Below are 20420 nucleotides of genomic sequence, written 5' to 3'. Positions count from 1 at the left end.
GCAGGGCCAGGACTCGAGCCAGGCAGTGTGGTAAGAGAGCTGGGAAAAATGCCATAGAAAGGATTCGAGAGGATAGAAAATCTCCAGTGATATGACATAGAGACAGTGGGGGAGATAACCCTGCAGTATATGTGAGATGACAGCGAGAGAAGAAAAATTACTGGGGCAGCTAACCTGGACATGGGAATAAAGACACCGACCCAACCCTCCTACCTGGGAAGCTCGTTGCTGATGTAAGAAAGGGTTTAAGAAAGGATTCGGTGCAGGCAGGAGACTCAGTCTTATGTAACAGGCTTGCTGTTTGCTCTTTAAGAACAGTCAAAATAGGATGTTGCAAATTCATCACTCCAAGCCCTTCAAAAAGCAAAGCGCTTTCAAGTAAATTCGTGTATTAAAAGTGGGAGGGGAGGCTTACCTTTTTATACGGTGTCTCCAGTTCTGCCTTAACGTCCTGCTCCCGTGTCCACGTGGGTGGTCGCGAAGGAACCGGCTTGATGGGGTTCGGCAGCGCCAGGATCCTGCCGTCATCTCCGAACCATCTCCTCCCCTGGGATCAGGCAGAAGGACAGAAAATGGTTCACAAAAATAAACAGCGTTTGTGGGGACATTCTCTGTCACCATGTGTACGTCATGCACCTTCCCCTTGTCCTGTAGATCTTTTATTTTTAAAAAAATTATTTATTTTAAAGATATTTGCTTTACAATAGTGTTTTGGTTTCTGCCACACATCAACATGAATTAGCCATAGGTATACATGTGTTCCCTCCCTCTTGAATCTCTCTCCCACCTCCCACTCCCTAGACATTTTAAAGTCCCCATTTTTATCAGAAATTGAGTCTTCACTAAGCCAGACACAGAAAGACCAATATCATATGATATTGCTTATATGTGGAATCTAAACAAAGGGTACAAATGAACTTATTACAAAACAGAAATATAGTCATGGCTGTAGAAAATAAGCATACAGTTTCCAGGGGATACACACTGCTGTATATAAAATAGATAACTAATAAGGCCCTCCTATATAGCGTGGGCTTCCCTCATGCTCAGCGGGTGAAGAAAGTGAAAGTGAACGTGAAATCGCTCAGTCGTGTCCGACTCTTTGCGACCCCGTGGACTGTGGGCCACCAGGTCCTCCGTCCATGGGATTTCCCAGGCAAGAGTACTGGAGTGGGTTGCCATTTCCTTCTCCAGGGGATCTTCCCGACCCAGGGATCGAACCCGGGTCTCCCGCATTGCAGGTAGACGTTTTAACGTCTGAGCCACCAGCTGGTGAAGAATCTGTCTGAAATGCAAGATACTGGGGTTTGATTCCTGGGTCGGGAAGATCCCCTGGAGAAGGAAATGGCAACCCACTTCAGTATTCTTGCCTGGAGAATCCCATGGACAGAGGAGCCTGGTGGGCTACAGTCCACGGGGTCGCAAGAGTTAGACACGCCTTAGCGACTAAACCACCACCACCGTATAGCACAGGGAGCTCTACTCAGTACTCTGCGATATGCGAAAAGAATCTATAAAAAAAATAAAAGAGTGGCTATATGTATATCCACCTGCAACTAACACAATTATAAGTCAACTGTATTCCAATAAAAATTTAAAATTTGAGTCTTCACTAATGCCCCCCAGAATTAAGATATAGTTTTCAGCCCCTCCTGATAAAAAAAGTTTAAGAAAAAGCTAAAGGAGTGCTTGGACTTCCCTTGTGGGAAAGGGAAAGAACGTAAAGAATCTGCCTGCAATTCGAGAGACCTGTGTTCGATCCCTGGGTTGGGAATATCCCCTCGAGAAGGGAGAGGCTACCCACTCCAGTATTCTGGCCTGGAGAATTTCATGGACTATAGTCCATGGGGTCACAAAGAGTCGGACCCAACTGAGCGACTTTCACTTTCACGTTAAAAGGAGTGCTTAAGAAAAACATATTTTCTTTTAAACAATTTTTAAAAATGTATTTTTATTTTTAAGTTTTTTAGCTGCACTGGTATCTCTGTTGCTATGTAGGGGCTCTCTCTAGTTGGGGTGAGCAGGGGTACTCTCTAGCTGCTGGCTTAGTTGCCCTGTGGCATGTGGGATCTTCCTGGACCAGGGACTGAATTCGTGTCCCTGCATTGGCAGGCAGATTCTTAACCACTGGACCACCAGGGAAATTGTACTCGTGAAAATTTCAAGACAGACAACCATGGAGAAAAACAATTGAGAACATTCTATCGTGGGACAATTAAAAATTTCTGCGAATTGGGGGTTTGCCAATATCTGATTTAGTAGGAAGAGCCTGGATCCAGCTTGGGAAAGGTAGGATAGAGCGGAGAGGGGTGATGTTTGAGGGTCACTAAAGGTATTGAGTAGGAAGAGACTGGAAAAGACTCTGATGCTGGGAGGGATTGGGGGTGGGAGGAGACGGGGATGACAGAGGATGAGATGGCTGGATGGCATCATCGACTTGATGGACATGAGTTTGAGTGAACTCCGGGAGTTGGTGATGGACAGGGAGGCCTGGCGTGCTGTGATTCATGGGGTCGCAAAGAGTCGGACACGACTGAGTGACTGAACTGAACTGAACTGAAAGGTACTGAGGACAAATTAAAAAACAACAACAAAACAGCGACAGAACGAACCAGTCTGCAGACACCCTCAGGAGGAAACGAGCCCCACCTCGCGGTGATGGGCCAGCAGGATAAAGAGCCTCTGTGAATCCCTCCTTGGCTATACTCGGGAACAGGGCTGAGAGCTCACCGGTTCCTGGGTCAGCAGCCTGTTCTCCATGATGTTCTGGTTGGTTCGTGGCACCTCCGGCCTTGCCCCGATGTAAAGGCCTTCATCTTCCAGGTACCTGGGCTGCACATTCTCAGGAAGCTTTTTATACGTAGGCACTAGACAGTTCATAAATAAACACAAGCCACATCAGAGCCAACCTAAACATTTCAAACTGCAATTTGGTGAATTACAGACACCACCAGAGACTTTACTTTTGTTCTTGGAAAGTGCAAATGCCCCAAACCGATGTCTAGAATAGGACCAAGGGGAAGGTGAACGTGTTTACCTGCAGCCCCATGTTGGAGAATCGTGAAATAATTCGATACCTAGCCGGCCCGCGTGGCTTCACACATCGAGAGGAGTATTGTACCCAGATCAGAGGGGAGGCTGCTGGCCTCATCAGTGGTGTGAATCTGGGCCAGCCTCTTCTCCGAACTCTGTTCTTTCGTACGTAAGGGATGAAAATAGCTGCCTTTCTGGGCTCCTGGGAGAACTAAATGGGGTGAAGGATGAGGAAGCGCTTTGTAAATTACAAAGTTTGCTGGAGTCCATGTGACTTCGTTTACTTCCTCACTCTTTGATCTGTTCATAGAACAGATCTTTGTGGACCACCTGCGGGGTCCGTGGGAGCAACAGGCAGCAACAGCCCACCAAGGACTGGTGGAGGATGATTGCTACACATCAACATAATCAGTTATAGGTGTACATATGTCCCCTCTCCTGAACCTCCCCCCCACCTCACTCCTCTAGGGTGTCACAGAGCACCAGATTTGAGCTCCCTGTGTCATAAAGCAAATTCCCTCTGGCTATCTATTTTACCAACCTAGACAGCACATTAAAAAGCAGAGACATTACTTTGCCAACAAAGGCCCGTCTAGTCAAATCTATGGTTTTTCCATTAGTCATGTATGGATGTGAGAGTCAGACTATAAAGAAAGCTGAGTGCCGAAGAATTGATGGTCTTGAACTGTGGTGTTGGAGAAGACTCTTGAGAGTCCCTTGGACTGCAAAGAGATCCAACCAGTCCAACCAATTTCCTAAAGGAAATCAGTCCTGAATACTCATTTAAGGACTGATGCTGAAGCTGAAACTCCAATACTTTGGCCACCTGATGTGAAGAACTGACTCGTTGGAAAAGACCCTGATGCTGGGAAAGACTGAAGGCAGGGGGAGAAGGTGACGACAGAGGATGAGATGATTGGATGGCATCACCAACGCGATGGACATGAGTTTGAGCAAGCTCCGGGAGTTGGGGATGGACAGGGAAGCCTGGTGTGCTGCAGTCCACGGGGTCGCAAAGAGTCGGACACAACTGAGCGACTCACCTAAACTGAACTGACCTATTTTACACACGGCGATGTGTATGCTTCCATGCTTCTCTCTCAGACTGATGCAGACACAGAGAACAGACTTGCGGACACAGTGAGACAAGGAATGAGGACAATGATTTGAACCTGTTTCTTAATTATTAAGTCAGATTAGAAGTTGGGTTCAGTTGTGGAAATTGGGCATTTTTATACACTTGGAGAAGGAAATGTCTACCCACTCCAGTATTCTTGCCTGGGAAACCCCATGGACAGAGGAGCCAGGTGGCTTATTGTCCATGGGATCGCAGAGTCGGTCATGACTGAGCGACTAACCCTTTCACTTTCACTTTGTACACCAGCTCTATCTCATCTGAAGGAAAGCGAAGATGCCGAAGCTGGGCAGGAAGATAAAGAGAGAAAGTACCTGTCCGTCTGCTGGGTACGAACAGGAGCTCTTTCTCCTTCTGCAGTCGAACGTGGACACTTTCATACTCAGCAGGTCTGACTGCCACAAAGTCTTCAGCTGCGTGATCTAAGCCCAGGAGAAGATCCTCAGCCTCTTTGCCATCCAGCCACTCTTCCTCACCCTGCATCACATTAGAGAACATCAAGGAACAATCATGCAAAGATTGTTAGTGACAGTGGACCTGTTAGTCGCTCAGTCGGCTCTGACTCCTTGTGACCCTGTGGACTGTAGCCCGCCAGGCTCCTCTGTCCATGGAATTCTCCAGGCAAGAATACTGGAGTGGGTTGCCATGCTCTCCTCCAGGGCATCTTCCCAACCCAGGGATCGAACCCAGGTCTCTCACATTGCAGGCAGATTTTTTACCATCTGAGCCACCAGAGAGGCAAGCTCCGGGAGTCGGTGAAGGACAGGGTAGCCTGGTGTGCTGCCGTCCATGGGGTCACAAAGAGTCAGACACGACTGAGCGACTGAAGTGGCTGAGCCACCAGGGAAGCCCCAAAGACAATTAATGTACTTGGAAAAACAATCCATGGTATTAAACACACCAAACAACATATCCTAAGATAAAGTTACCTTTTCCTTTTATCCTCTCTGAAAGAAAGCATAAAACGACACTGACTTTCCTCTTTAATATGCTTTGCTTTTTCACTATTCCACATAATTGGGAGATGCCAGAATCAGAAGGGTCAGAAGAGATGTACCAAGCAAGCCAGGTGACATCTCAGTGAGCGTCTCCTCCTTTGCGGGTCTCTATTCTTTGACGATGACTTAAAGAACTGGGTTCATGAGTTATGCATCATTTAACCTTCCGCCTTGGCACTAACCCCATGGGAAAGGCACCAGGTGTGGGGTCCGCACCGTGCTCGGATTTCCTGGGCTTGACTCCCAGCTTCACCTTGTACTGCCTGGGTGACTGTGAGGAATTTACCTACCCTGCAGATCCCTGGTTTTCTTATTGGCAAGATTGGGATATTAATAAATCTTATTTCTTTGGGTTTTGTGAGAATAAAAATTAAATGATGCGTGTAAAAATTCTAAGCACAGACCCTGTAATCACAAATGCCAGCTGAAGTATTTTAATGAAGTTTGAATATTTTCCAAACTTTTCTGCCTTTTCTTTCGCTTTCTTCTCCTTTTGTCCTTCTTTTCTTTCTCCGTCTTGTTCTTCTTTCTAAAGTTTAAACCTGACATCCATCTATGAGCAGCACCCTTTAAAATGCAATGGAGACTGCCAGGTAGCTGAAGACAATGGCTGTAGCCTAATCACCTAATATTTCCTCGTTAAATACACAAAAGGATAAGAAGAGGAAAGTAAATCTGCACAGGAACCAAGCTCTCAGCAAGAGCTGAAGGCAGAGAATGTCAGAAACTTCAAAAGGTGAAAAGAGAAATATCCTGTAGTACCATTGTGTGATCTTTTTTGTTCCTGCCCCAGCTCTACTTTGAGCAAAGGCAGGCTGAGAAAACTTCAGAGAAGACAGCAGAGGATAGCCAGGACCTGCAGTTGGCCCACCAGAAAGACTGCATCCACAGTGAGTGTGGAAATAGTCACACAAAGTTTGTCTTATTCATCCCAAATCCGTTCCGTTCAGTCACTCAGTCGTGTCCGACTCTTTGCGACCCCATGGACTGTAGCCTACCAGGCTTCTCCGTCCATGGGATTCTCCAGGCAAGAATACTGGGGTGGGTTACCATCTCCTTCTCCAGGGTATCTTCCCGACCCAGGGATTGAACCCGGGTCTCACGCATTGGGGGCAGACGCTTTAACCTCTGAGCCACCAGGGAAGCCCATTCATTCCAAATAACTGGCGTATTTCACTTAGCATAATGTCTTTAATGTTCAGCCATGTTTAGCATATATTAGAATCTCCTTCCTTGATACTGAATAATATTCTCTTGTATATACCACACTTTATTCATCCATTCTTCTCTTGATGGGCAGTTAGATTGCTTTCACTTCTGGCTACTGTAAATAATGCTTCTATCAACATGAGTATACAGCGATCTGAGTGCCTGCTTTTAATCTTCAGGGTATATACTCAGGATTGGGGTTGCTGGATCGTATGGTAGTTCTATGTTTAAGTTTTTAAAGAGCCACTAGAATTTTTCACAGCAGTTCCACCACCTCGCAACGCCATGAGCAATGCACAAGTTTCTCTGCACCCTTGCCAACACTTGTCTGCCCTCCCTTCCTTCTTTCCTTCCTGTTTATCTCCTATCTGTTTTTAATAGTCATTCTGATTTGTGTAAGGTGGTATCTCATTGTGGTTTTGCTTTGCATTTCCCTAATGATTAGTGCTGCTAAGCATTGTTTATGTACTTTTTGGCTATTTGTGTATCTTCCTTGCAGAGATGGCTATTCAAGTCTGCCCATTTTTCATGGTGTGTTTTCTCTGGTCTCACATATCCCACCCACGATTACCGAATCTGAGCCGTAGCTTGGGTGTGGTATGGGGCCAAAAACCTGTTCACCTGTAAGGCTGACAGGAGAGAGCACTAGGTTTCATCTGCCTTGGAGAGGCAGACATTTTTGTACGTGAAATGAATACTAATCCTTGTGTGGAGTCTAGCAAGAAAAATCTGCAAACTGTATTGCTCCACTTTTTTTTCCCACAAGAGAAAGGTGAATACACTTAAACATTTAATCAAGGCCCCCCACCCCCCAAATTATAGGGTGAAATTGAGGGCTACAGAAAGTAACGCGAACCTACTATTCCCAGCACTTTTAGGATGTGCGTTTGATATTGTCCCAGAGGTCTCTTAGACTATCCTCAGTTCTCTTCATTCTTTTTACTTTATTCTGCTCTTCAGAAGTTACTTCCACCATTTTATCTCCCAGCTCATTGATTTGTTCTTCTGCTTCAGATATTCTGCTATTGATTCCTTCTAGAGTATTCTTAATTTCAGTAATTGTGCTGTTTGTCTCTGAATGTTTATTCTTTAATTCTTCTAGGTCTTGCTTAATAGATTCATGCATTTTCTGCATTTTGTTTTCAAGGTTTTTGATCATCTTTACCATCATTATTCTGAGTTCTTTTTCAGGTAGTTTGCATATTTCGTCTTCATTTATTTGGACTTCTGGGTTTCTAGTTTGTTCCTTCACCTGTGTAGGATTTCTCTGCCTTTTCATTATTATTTTTTTAACTTATTGTGTTTGAGGTCTCCTCTTCCCAGGCTTAAAGGTTGAATTCTTTCTTCCTTTTGGTTTCTGCCCTCCTAAGTTTGGTCTCGGAGAAGGCAATGGCAAGCCACTCCAGTACTCTTGCCTAGAAAATCCCATGGACGGAGGAGCCTGGTAGGCTGCAGTCCATGGGGTCGCTAAGGGTCGGACACGACTGAGCGGCTTCACTTTCACTTTTCACTTTCACACATTGGAGAAGGAAATGGCAACCCACTCCAGTGTTCTTGCCTGGAGAATCCCAGGGACAGGGGAGCCTGGTGGGCTTCCATCTATGGGGTCACACAGAGTCGGACACGACTGAAGTGACTTCAGCAGCAAGTTTGGTCCAGTGGTTTGTGTAAGCTTATAGGGTGAGATTTGTGCTGAATTTTTATTTGTTTATTTGTTTGTTTTTCCTCTGATGGGCAAGGCTTAGTGAGGTGGTAATCCTGTCTGCTGGTGATTGGGTTTGTATTTTTGTTTAGTCTGTTGTTTAGATGAGGCATCCTGCACAGGGTGCTACTGGTGGTTGGGTGATGCCGGGTCTTGTATTCAGGTGGTTTTCTTTGTGTGAGTTCTCACTATCTGATACTCCCTGGGGTTAGTTCTCTGGTAGTCTAGGGTCCTGGAGTGAGTGCTCCGACCCCAAAGGCTCAGGGCATGATCTCTTCTAGCTGTTTGCTTTTAAACCCACTCTCTCTTCTTTTCCAGTTAAGTTCATTCCAGTCTCTTTTAAAGCTATGATCGTTCTGCTTTTCTCCATGATCTCCTGTATCTAGACCTGGTGCCAAAAAGTAAGGTCTCTCGTCCCAGGGAAGACCTACTAGATTGGGAACTTGGAAACATGGCCAGCCATCTGCTTTAACAAACCCTTTGAAAGAGCCCTGTTTATCCTGCATGTGAGTCCTCTGGAGAGCTCAGGATGCGGATGAGCTGCCCTGTGTGGTGGCGGTGGTGTGCTCCCAGCCACTTTCTGCCTAGTTAGGACACCGTCGTCATTCTCACCACCACCACCATCATTATTACTGTTAACATCTTCCCTCTCCTCACTACTGTCCTTAAACTAAATACTGTTTGCTTACTCCTTCCTGCACAGGTGGCTCTTCTTCCTCTCCTTCCTTTTCCTCTTGGTTAGCTCCATGTCTATTTTTGGCTTTTGGTTTTTCCTCTGATTCCTCTGGTTCGGGATCAAAGTTGAAAGTAAAGAAGTTATATGCTTCCTCAGCAGAAGGGAAGCCAGGTGGAACCTAGAGAGGAAGCAAGCAATAGAATTTCAGATTATCTGTGCTTAGATAAGCTCTGCATAGTTCACTGCATTTGGCTGGATGCTAAGAGCATTCCAGGCTTCCCAAACACATTACCTGTTGATGGTAATGAACTTTAACAGATACTACAGGCCTCTTTAGTTGAGTAATTTAATGAGTTACTTTTTAAAAAATATAAATCAGCAATTATTTACTTTCCTACAAACACAAAAACATATTATTTAAAGCAGTTAAAAGCTTAGAAAAGATGATTAAAATGCCAAAATGTGATTTATAGCCCAGTGCTGAGATACTTTTAATTATGAGCAATACAGGGTTTGTTAAACTTTGAAAAAATACCATTTTTGGTTTGTTTTAATTATTATCTCCCTTTTCCCCATAATAAAAGCTGGTAACAACTTCACAGCTGAACAAATCATCTTATCAAGAACATTTCCTGTCCTTCCAGGCATTTTTCTTTCCCCACAACAGGCAGCTTTCTTATCTCTCCATAAGATTCTAGGATTTAAAAGTAGGAATCATTCTTCATATTTTTTTCTTGCATATTTCATGCAGTAGGAGTCAGCTTATGTGTATAGTTATCTCTCATTGACAATTTTAAAAAATAGAAACAAATCAATAAGATACATGATTTAAAGCCTACATAATTTAAAGCTAGCATGATTTTAAAACACAGGATTTCTCACCGGGGGTTTAGACTTGATTTTTCGTGCAGAATCGTGAAACTTTACTCTTGAGTAACCTTGGGAGTCATGTTCTTGTTGAGTCCTTTGTACCTCTCTATCCAGCTATATGAGTGGAAAAAAATAACAGATACATCATTTAAAGCAAGAAACAGGATTTTTTAAAAAACAAGCATTAGCCCTCAAAAGGCTTATCTTCAGACCATTGATGCATCTCACCCTTTCTAGGGAATGAAATGTTTACAAATATATTTGAATGGTAAAGTGGCTGATTGTTTTCTTCGTCAGCTCTGTCTCTCTCATGACTAAATGAATACAAAATTTTACAGTCAATAAACCTCCAAATGGAAATGCTATTTCACCCTAAAGATCAGTAGATTATCCATCTCACAGAGGATCGTCTCCAAACAGTCTATGATGAAGAGTGTCAACCACGTCTGATTATAAATAAGTCCAAGTGGGTAAGGGTTGCCCCAGGCCCTGACTCTTCCAGTTTTGTGTGAATCTCAGAATGGCTGAGTGGGTCTCCTCAGGCATTTATCCAAAGACATTCTGTGATGAAAGCTAGAAATACTTGGGACAGCAAGCTAAGGTGCTATGAAATTCCACGTAAGTGCAGCTGAGTGTCCAGCAATGGGCAGAATGAAAATGAGGGCATCAGTTGGGTGCAACTATCATGATATCAAGAGAATACATACAATTCCAATTTATGTAAGATTCTATGCTTTCCCTCCATTTCCTCATTTTGCAGTAGTAGGTTAAATAGATAACTGTGCGTGCTTGTTAAGTTGCTTCAGTCGTGTTTGACTATTTGCAACCCTACAGACTGAAGCCTGCCAGGCTCTTCTGTCCATGGGGTTCTCCAGGCAAAAATACTGGACTGAGTTGTCATGCCCTCCTCCAGGTGATCTTCCCAACCCAGACATCAAACCCAGGTCTCCTGAATTGCAGGTGGATTCTTTACCGTCTGAGCCACCAGGGAAGTCCATGTATCCTGGGGTGGGTAGCCTATTCCTTCTCCAGAGGATTGTCCTGACTCAGGAATCAGAGTGGGGTCTCCTGCATTGCAGGCAGATGCTTTACCAGCTGAGCTACCAGGGAAGCCCAAATAGTTAACTAATAGCATTCAATTATACAAAAGTTGAAGCAGTGCTAACGAATACATTTCACAGCGCAATGCAGAGGTAATATCCGTCTTGGTAAATTCCAGAATTTTAAGTGGCTCTTTTGAAGACAAGGAAAGAAGCAGATGAGTATTATGTAATGTAAGGATAAACACATTTAAAAATTAGTGGTGGTGGTTTAGTCACTAAGTTGTGTCCAACTCTTTTGTGACTGCATGGACTGTAGCCCACCAGACTCCTCTGTCCATGGGATTTCCCAGGCAAGAATACTGGAGTGGGTTGCCATTTCCTTCTCCAGGGGAATCTTCCCGACTCAGGGATTGAACCCATATTTCGTGCTTGGCAGGCAGATTCTTTACCACTGAGCCACCAGGGAAGGGTCAGGAAGTTTTCTAAGGGTCTGCTAAGTTCAGTCTTTCTCATAAAACAAGGCTAAACCTTTCTCTCCCACTGTTGAAAATGCCATTCTGCTCCTGTCTGCCTCTGAATCCCCTACCTCCTAGAGCCCAAGACAGAGACTGATACATTTGAAAACATAAATAAGCCAAGGAGTCAACCGATCAGAGAGACGAGAAGCTTAGCTCTGTGTTGGCAAGCCTTAGGTTTTAGAGACTTCTAAAGACTGATAATAAAACAGAAGACCAGGCAGAAAGTCTAACATTAGCAGTTTAAAAAAATAAAATAAGTAGGTAAAATTCCATTTGGCAAATATGTGTATGTGGAGATCAGTATTTTATTCTTCATGTTTCTTTCCATCTCTTCTGTATTTGCTTGACAGAAAGGAAAGTAAGTTTGGATAATATAATTTCTTTGGTATCTTTCAAAATTATAAGATTGACAGTTTTACTATGATATGTATGGACTTGATCAAAACGGTGGTAATTTAATTTTTATCAAAATCTCAAAGTATTTAAAAGTAAATTATATTAGCATAAGAAAAGCCATTAAATATATTTAAAATGATTGTGTGCAAAATTAAATTTTAAAGAACTGTTATCTCTAATATCTTCATAAAAGCTTAAAGTAATAATATTCAATTTCAAGTGAATGCCTATGATGGTGTGTGCTTGTGTCCAGCTAGGAATTCTTTCTCATCCTTGAATTTGTCGTAACCTCCAAGAAGGCTCTATGACCCTCTTCTAGCTTGAGCTAGACAATCTCAAGTCTCATTACTTTTACCAAAGCATAATTACAAAATGTAATAGTTCCTGTCCTGCCCTCTCTTCTAACTACTAGTCAATATTTTTAATCCCCTAAAGACAGCCTAATCTAGATGGTCTTGCAGATATCGCTGATTTTTATATATACTCAGTATCAGGCATGATACTAATCAAGATACACGATTTGCAAATAATTTCCCCCATTATGCGTGTTGTCTTTTCACTTTCTTCTTGGTTTCCTTTGAAATGGAAACGTGTTTAATTCTGATGAAGTCCAGTGTATTGATTTATTCTTTTGCCACTTGTGTTTCTGAGTCACAGATAAGAAACCATTAGCAAAACCATTGCCTAAGGCAAGACGCTTCATAGTTTACATAACCTGACTCCAAGGTACGTGCCCTTTCTAAGGCTTCCTCAAGGCACCACCATGGATCCTAACCACCCTGTACTTCCACTGTCTGATCACCTGTCACCCCCACCGGGCTCTGTAGAGTGGGCCGTGACTGTCACTGCTGTGTGTTCAGCGTCCACTGGACACCGGCAGGAAGGAGCCTGAGAGACGCTGCAACAGGTAGAGTGTGTCAAGGGGTCGGCACCTGGGGCACCTGGGACAGTGAACCAGGCCCACAAAGCAGACCTTCTGGTCACGCCTAGAGAAATGGCAACCCACTCCAGTGTTCTTGCCTGGAGAATCCCAGGGACGGGGGAGCCTGGTAGGCTACAGTCCATGGGGTCGCATAGAGTCAGACACGACTGAGCGACGGAACGGAACGGAACGGACCCAAGTATTCCCGAGCGGCTTCTTCTTTTTGCTCTGACCCTACAGCCTCTGCCACTTGCTACTAACTATGGAGAGAGGGCTTCCCAGGAGCCAGGCACTGTGTGAAATCCTGTGACATGTATACACTCCTTTAATCCTCAAAACAATACCAAGGATCAGGTTCTTGGTAGTATCCCTATCTTAAAGTGGTGAGGGGACTTCCCTGGTGGTCCAATGGTTACGAATCTGCTTTGTAACGCAAAGGATGCAGGTTCAGTCCTTGGTCAGGGAACTAAGATCCCACATGCTGTGGAGCAACTCAGCCTGCATGTCACTACGAGAGAGTCCATGTGCTGCAACAAAAGAAACCCCATGCTTCAGATAAGACCCAACAGAGCGAAAAAAAAAAAGGTGGGAACTGGGGAAGGGGCTTATATTTATCACTCAGAGATAAGTTACACATCCAAGGTCATGCAGCTAGTGGGTGAGATTGCCAGAATTTTGTGCTGGGCAGCTGGGGCCCGGCACCTGGCCTTTTCATGTGCTCTTTGCCCCATAGGACCAAAATCGACTGCTTCTTATATTCTCCTTCTGAGCTAAGGTATGTACATGGATAAGTGTGCTTGTGAGTGACACGTTCCACGGGAAACCTGAGATCAGGTCTGAGGACAGGGCAGGTGGTGTTTGCCTCACCTTCAGAGAATGGCTCTTAGGGGATATGCACTCTGTTAGACAAACGGTGAAGTTCCTGCTCACAGAGAGAAATAAACAACTCGGTGAGCCAAGGGAATGTATTTTCACTTCTAAAACTACCAACTTGATTTGGATATCGTATTCATGGCCTATTGGACAAGCGAGAACTACCATGATTGTGTGAAAGGATTATCCATCAAGAAGGTGCAGACATTGGAGACCACGCCCTCCTACTGCTCACTCACACACCTACCAAACCCAGCCAAACTGTTTGTGTCATAATGATGGGATTTTAGGGACTTTCTCCTTTAAAATAAGATTTTTTTGATGCGAACTATTTTAAAGTCTGTATTGAATTTACTGAATTTATTACTATATTGCTTCTGTTTTTATGTTTTGGGTTTTTTTTGGACCAAGAGGCATGTGGGATATTAGTTCCCTGACCAGGGATGAAACCCTCACCCCCTGCATTAGAAGATGAAGTTTTAATCACTGTATTACCAGGCAAGTCTTGGTACTTTTTCTTTATTTTCCAATACTTTAGAACTATGGCTCTCATGGAAGAAAATAAATTGGAAATAAAGAAAAAGAAATGTGTCCTCTGTAGAACAGAGTAGCCAGTTGTCATGAAGCCATTTTAGGGGACTGGCTAAGTGTTCTGAAAACCCATGAGCATGACTGCAACTTTCCCTGTAATCATACAATCTCTGGCTCGGTGGGGATGAATATAGGTAAGTGAAAATCTGTAACATCTCATCATAGAAAAAGAAAAGGCATCATCTAAGAAATGTGTGACTGTGCTCCAGGAATATCCCTGACGCTTAGACTTTAAAAACCACCAAAACCACCATCATCAACACATCACTGGGTTAGACTTGCAAACACGTCACTGAGCCGTGAGCCTTGCTGATGGTTCTGCTCCGTCTTCCACCCTAGATGTGTCGGTCCTTCAGCCACATCGCTGATACATCTTTCTGTCTTTAACCGGCTTCCTGTTTGCCTCGTGGGCCTTTATTGTCAGCTTTTCTCCAAGTGTAGGACCATCGTCATTCACACCCTCAAAACTTCAAAACTCACCACAGTAGAAATACTTCCTAAATCTGTGTCTCCAGGCCAGGTCCTTTCCTCTCTGTGCATCTGAGGAGCACACTGAGATTCAAACAAGTCACCCCGGTGCATTCAAACCACCACCCGATCCTATTGTCAGTTGCTTTCCACGGCTTAGAACACGCCATCGGGGCACCTGACTGTGACACTCAAAGTCCGCATGACTGGATGCTACTCGTATCTCCTTCTCTGTTTCCCAGCAAGGTCCATGGACCAGCGACGCTGACCCGTGAGACACTGGGAATGAGACAGAGCTGGAATCCAGTACTGACTGGTCCACATACGTGCTCTGTGACCTGGGGATGGCTTGGCAGGCCCTCTGTATGTCAAATGTGAGTGAAAATCATGGTTCCCACCTCACAGAGGTGTTGGGATAAGGGCATCTGATGACATGGAGAAAAGACTTGGCAAAATGCCCAGCACCAAGTAGCATCTATAATACCGGCTATTGGTATTAATGTGTTTACAGTCCTTCTGTGCATAGCTCTGTTCTAGGACTTTTGCTGGAACATATCTATTTGGCATCACTGTCTTTGGTTACAAAGTAGGGGTGGCCTATTTCTCACCTCCGTGCCAAATTCAGTCTCCGATTCTTTCTCGGTGGGACTTCGTAAGCGCCTGGGCCGAGGGGTGGGAATTTCCTGCAGCAGTGCACTTTCTGCTTTGGACTAAAAAGTCAAAGGGAAAATTACTGCTACATAATGTCAGTGATGCTATGAAAACTTCAGTCATCATCTAGGAGGAAATTAATCAGTAAAATACGCATGTTATGCTTCTTTAAGAGGTAAAAACAATGGTTTAGGAAAAGGACATTACATTCTTCTTAAGTGCAATTTTCATTTGTGCTCATAGTTAAATGCTGCATTAACCTTTAGAGCATGAAAAACAAATTTAACAGTATTCAAATCCACGCAATTTTGAGCAAACGAATCAAGCTAGACAGACTGGAAGCAAGGTAATCAGTGCTGAGTAAAATGTCCCTGTGGTTTCTCTCACCCTTGCAGCCTGTAATTTCTCCCTCATGCGTTCTCTCATGGAAAATTCTGCAAAGCCTGTTCTGGAAGCTGAAGGGATTGGAGGCAAGCCTAAAACAATATAAGAAAATTACTTTAAAATAACATCTTTTTCTTCCAAAGGGAAGATTAGATCGAAAAATAACAAGAGAATGCCATTTTATTTTGCAAATTTACAACTTCACATAAGCCATCATGGGATAAAGCAGAACAACCCCCCTGTTTGATGTAATAAGGACGTGTCTTGGCTTCTTTAAGACGGACAGTGACAACCTCAGTCCTACCAGGGCTGACGTGTGGACTTAACTAAGAATCGAACAAATGACACTTAATTTTTCAAGGTGCAAACCTACCTATTCAATTACCGGTAGGAAGAAGCTCTCGAATTTATTGATTTGACAATAGGCTCCTTGGATGAATGAATTGATTGATTTTGGGGTTCGACTTTCAACAGCACTGATAGCTTCAATCAGAGAAAGTTTTTCTACAGGCTCAAGCCATAGTCTTGGGCTATATCAAACAGACAACATTTATTTTGTACATAGTATTAAACCTCTTACATAAACTCCTGGTGGCTCAGCATTAAAGAATCCACGTGCAATGCAGGAGCCACAGGAGACCTGGGTTCTATCCCTGGGTTGGAAAGATCCCCTGAAGCAGGGCATGGCAACCCATTCCAGTATTCTTACCTGGAGAACCCCCATAGACAGAGGAGCCTGGCAGGCTACAGATCATGGGGTTGCCAAGAGTTGGACACGACTGACGTGACTTAGCACAAACTTATACATAAATATCATGAAATGTCATTTAGTTATTATGTCCTAGGCTCTGTGATAATGTGTTGACTGAGTGCATCTTCTCATCAACTTTATACCATTCCTGCTAGGAGGGATCACTCACCAGGCATCTTGAAGATGAAGACTCTGGGGCCCTCTGTGATAAGTAACTGGCATTGTGGGACTTCCCTGGTGGTTCAGTGGCTAAGACTCCTTGCTCTCAGTGCAGGGGACCTGGGTTTGATCCCTTTTCAGGGAACTGGATCCCACATGCTGCAACTGAAAGGTCTTGTGTATTGCTAATAAAAGCCAACACAGCCAAATGAATAAATAAAAACAAATATTAAAAAAAAACTCTTCAAAAAAGTGACTGGAAAGATGATTGCGTACTTAGGAGGTACAATGCTTAGGATTTGATCCCAGATGCTCTGCACCATTATGAAGGGGGTAGGAATACAACAAAAGGCTTGGGGAACAGAATGTTTCGATACTTAAAGGAGAGGCGGCTCTACTGGGAGGAAGTAGAAGACAAGATTGCAGATGGAGTTTGGGGTCAGGTCACGGGGAGCCGCTGATGTCTCATGAAAGAAACTGGGATATATTCTCTGTGTGGTAGGGATGCCTTGAAGAGTGTGGAGAGCAGAGGAGGAGAAGCAGCATTTTCTGGAGCTGCTCCTTGGGCTGCAGGCACAGGATGGTTGGGGTGGAGATGCAGAGACCCCGGCTGGGATAATGAAGAGGGAGCCAGTGGGCATGGTTGCAAAGAGGCCACAAAAAGATGACACAGTGGTTCCCAGTGACGATGGGGAATGAAAGCTGCTCAGTCGTGTCCGACTCTTTGCAACCCCATGAACTATGCAGTCCATGAAATTCTCCAGGCCAGAATACTGGAGTGGGTAGCCTTTCCTTTCTCTAAGAGATCTTCCCAACCCAGGGATCAAACCCAGGTCTCCCACATTGCAGGTGGATTCTTTACCAGCTGAGCCACAAGGGAAGCCCGAGGCGAGCACTAAATCCCCCAGTAGCAGCACCTTCTGGGCACTTCGTGGACCGGCAACCACTCAGGCCAGACCCCAGACAGATCCACTGAATCAGAACCTGTCGGTGGAGCCGCCATCTGGGTGATTTTTAAGACACACTCAAGTCAGAGGTCCCCCCAGTCTAGAGAAGGCGAAGGTGTCTGAGGTTTTGGCTGAGGTAAGTATGGATTTGGGGCTCCTGAGAGAGAAAAAGTGGAGGCATGCCAGCCTGGGGGGTACTGGTGGGGAGGGGGATTGGTTTACTCCTGTAAATCAGAGCTGGAACAAGTCGGAGATGCCGGTAGGATGTGGGAACGTGTACTGGTCCTGCATGCTGAGCTCCAGGAAGGGGTCCAGCGCCCGAGATGGAGACCGAGGAAGCGTTTCTACCCTGGTGATGCTGACATTGGAGAAAACCCTTTTCTGAGCGAGAAAGTGTGGAGAGAGGAGTTTTCTGACCCCGTAGCCATCTGTCCTGTCAAAGGAAGAAGGCTAACAAGTGAAAGAAAAAGAGAGAAGGCACGCTGCTTTACTAGCAGGCGGAAGGAACAGTGGGGCGAGAGGAAGCTGTGCTGGGCAGAGCCCACTGTGCTGACCCTCGCCTCTGCTTGTGCAGCCTGGTCACTCAGAGCCGAGGCCAAGCGCCCTTCCTTTCGTGTGACAGAAGGATGTAAAATCCTACCTTATCAGGTGCCAACACCTGACTGAGGCTTCCTCCAAGCCTGGTGGAAGGCCTGAAATAATCATCTTAAAGATCACAGCCCTACATATGGGGGCTGAGGTTCAAGTTCTTTACAAGAATCTCCTTCAGTGCCCTGAACAGGCCTTTGGCGTTTTTTTTTTTTTTTTTTTAAGGCCAACTTTAAAAATCAAGTCATTGTTTCCCATTTTAAAGACCATCTACCCAAGGTGGATCATATCCCCGTGTCAGAGTCCTATGACTTTTCCTGTTTCACATTTGTCACATTTTGAATTTATGTGTTTGTGTGGTTATTGCATTAATGCCTTCTTCCTCCCCAGGCTCTGTGGTCTCCAGCCACAGAGGGTGGGCACAGGTTACATGTCATTAAGTGTGTGCGGACCACCTCGGCAGATAAAGAAGGATTTCTAGACGGGACCCCTGCTCTCTGGCTGATCACCCCCCTCCTTCTACCCCCAGAAAGAAGCAATGTGAACATGAAAAGAAAACCTCTTGTTTATTTACTATCCCTCCTCTTTTATTTCTAAAAGAGATCTAGTATTTCAAGTTGACTTAAAATAGCTGCTGCCTACATAGCATTCGTTAGAATAATTTTATGGATTATCTTTAAAAGAGGCAAGATATAATTCATAAAATTGTTCTAATGAACTCCATGGGGCTTCCCTGATGGCTCAGTGGTAAAGAATCCATTTGCCAATGCAGGAGATGCAGGTTAGATCCTTGGATCAGAAAGATCCTCTGGAGGAGGAAATGGCAACCCACTCTAGTATTTTTGCCTGGGAAATCCCATGGACAGAGGAGCCTGGTGGGCTACAATCCATGGGGTTGCAAAAAGAGTTGGACATGACTTAGCACTAAGCAACAGCAAAACAACAAACACGAAGTTCCTTGAAATAATTTTATATTATTTAAAAGAGACAAGATATTTTATTTGAAAACCATCTGCTCTGAAAAATGAAACGGAAGGGGCTTCTTTAGCAAGTATTAGTTTAAAAAGTCTTGAAAAATCTTGAGGAGGTAAAAAGTAGTTCTTTCTCGATTTTTAAATACAAACTCGCTGTTAGTGAAAGACATTTGGAGGGTATAAAGATTTCTAAACCTAATCTGTACAACTAGGTGGTGAGAAGTTATTTTCCCAGCTAGAGTGTGACCCGCTTGATGGCAAGGACTCTGCTGGGGACTTTTGTGCCTGGCACCTTGTAGCACTAAATCGATGAAAAGGAAAACATGTGGAGGAACATGAAGGTGTCAGAGATATTAGACTGAAAGAGTGCGATGCACATAATTCTTCGAATTTTGAAAGATTTGATTTGAGGGTGTGCAAGAGCTTATGGACAATGAGAGAATTTCAAGACATTCCATTAGAAATATATACATAATGTCCATTGGTATGAAATATGGATTCTCTGGCCAAGGGATGCTTTTCATCGGGGCAGCAGGGGTTATATTAATGGATTTGACGACACTTCCCTGGCTGTCCAGCAGCCCTGTGAGCCTCAGAGCCTCACCAGCCTCGTGTTTGCAAGTGGCTCCCGGATCTTCTCTGTGCTGTCACCTTCTCCTGCCATCCACGCTCACTGCACCCTGCATCTCTTTACAGACTTTGTCAAACGATGAACACCGTGCATTTTTCTTTAAACCACTTCCGTGATACTTGACTCCTCAGAAAACACCCACCACCTTCTAATAAAAAAGACATTGCCCTTTGAAATAATTTCCCAATCTTCTCATCTACTGCCCCTGAGTCGATGTGACCTTGTTTCTATGGACAGGCGGGCAGACTTCTAAGGTCTTCCCGCCACAATCTTGGAAGTGCTCCCAGCACCCTGATTTGGACTCCCAGCCTCTAGAACAGTGAGAACTCAATGTCTGCGGTTCAAGCCACCCATCTATGATATTTCATTGTAGCAGCGTCAGCCAGCAGGTACAGGGACCATCTGTCTGGGCAAGACCAGCCCCACCAGCTTTGCGATGGGGCTCTGGCATCATCGTGGTGATGTCACAGGACAATGGGGCTTCCAACAGGCCTGAGGCTCTGAAAAGTGGTAAAGAACATCATAGATACATTTTGACACGACCATTTCGCCTCGGGCTGAGCCTTCCACATTGCCTTGGGTAGAGTGGAAAAGACAACAGACACATCAGGAGGGTCAAGTGCTTTGTGGGAGACGCCAGGGTGACCATCTCAAACTAGCTTCTCAAATTTCTAAGAAGGGAAACAGTAGGTAAAGCTTCTGAGCTTGAAATATTCTTGTGGCAGTTAATCTCTGACAGGGTATGAGTACCCATTCTACCCAGCCCACTCTTGGGACCACTGCCTTAGGGAATTCAGTCCAAGCATCGACTACAAAATCTCTCTCCCAGGGACCTGGGAGAAATCTCTCACCTGGGGCCTCCCAGGTGGCATGAGTGGTAAAGACCCTGCCTGCCAATGCA

General features: G+C 44.6%; 1 protein-coding gene across 2 annotated transcripts in view; it reads right to left on the bottom strand.

The window, feature by feature from the left end:
- Positions 1-20420, bottom strand: part of CC2D2A (coiled-coil and C2 domain containing 2A) — a 121951-nt gene that overhangs the window by 74053 nt on the left and 27478 nt on the right. For both annotated transcript variants that reach the window (XM_088836515.1, XM_088836517.1), the window contains 7 exons: positions 15473-15561; positions 15043-15144; positions 9636-9737; positions 8767-8931; positions 4483-4645; positions 2731-2867; positions 416-547 (listed from right to left, as the gene is read on the bottom strand). In XM_088836515.1, the coding sequence (XP_088692641.1) occupies positions 416-547; positions 2731-2867; positions 4483-4645; positions 8767-8931; positions 9636-9737; positions 15043-15144; positions 15473-15561 (890 nt within the window). The remainder of the gene's footprint in view (positions 1-415; positions 548-2730; positions 2868-4482; positions 4646-8766; positions 8932-9635; positions 9738-15042; positions 15145-15472; positions 15562-20420) is intronic.

The sequence above is a fragment of the Moschus berezovskii genome, chromosome 5, assembly GCF_049115385.1.
Source record: "Moschus berezovskii isolate FMDL1 chromosome 5, NW_MosBer_1.0, whole genome shotgun sequence".
Classification (NCBI taxonomy): domain Eukaryota; kingdom Metazoa; phylum Chordata; class Mammalia; order Artiodactyla; family Moschidae; genus Moschus; species Moschus berezovskii.
This window is presented reverse-complemented; position numbering and strand designations above follow the sequence as displayed.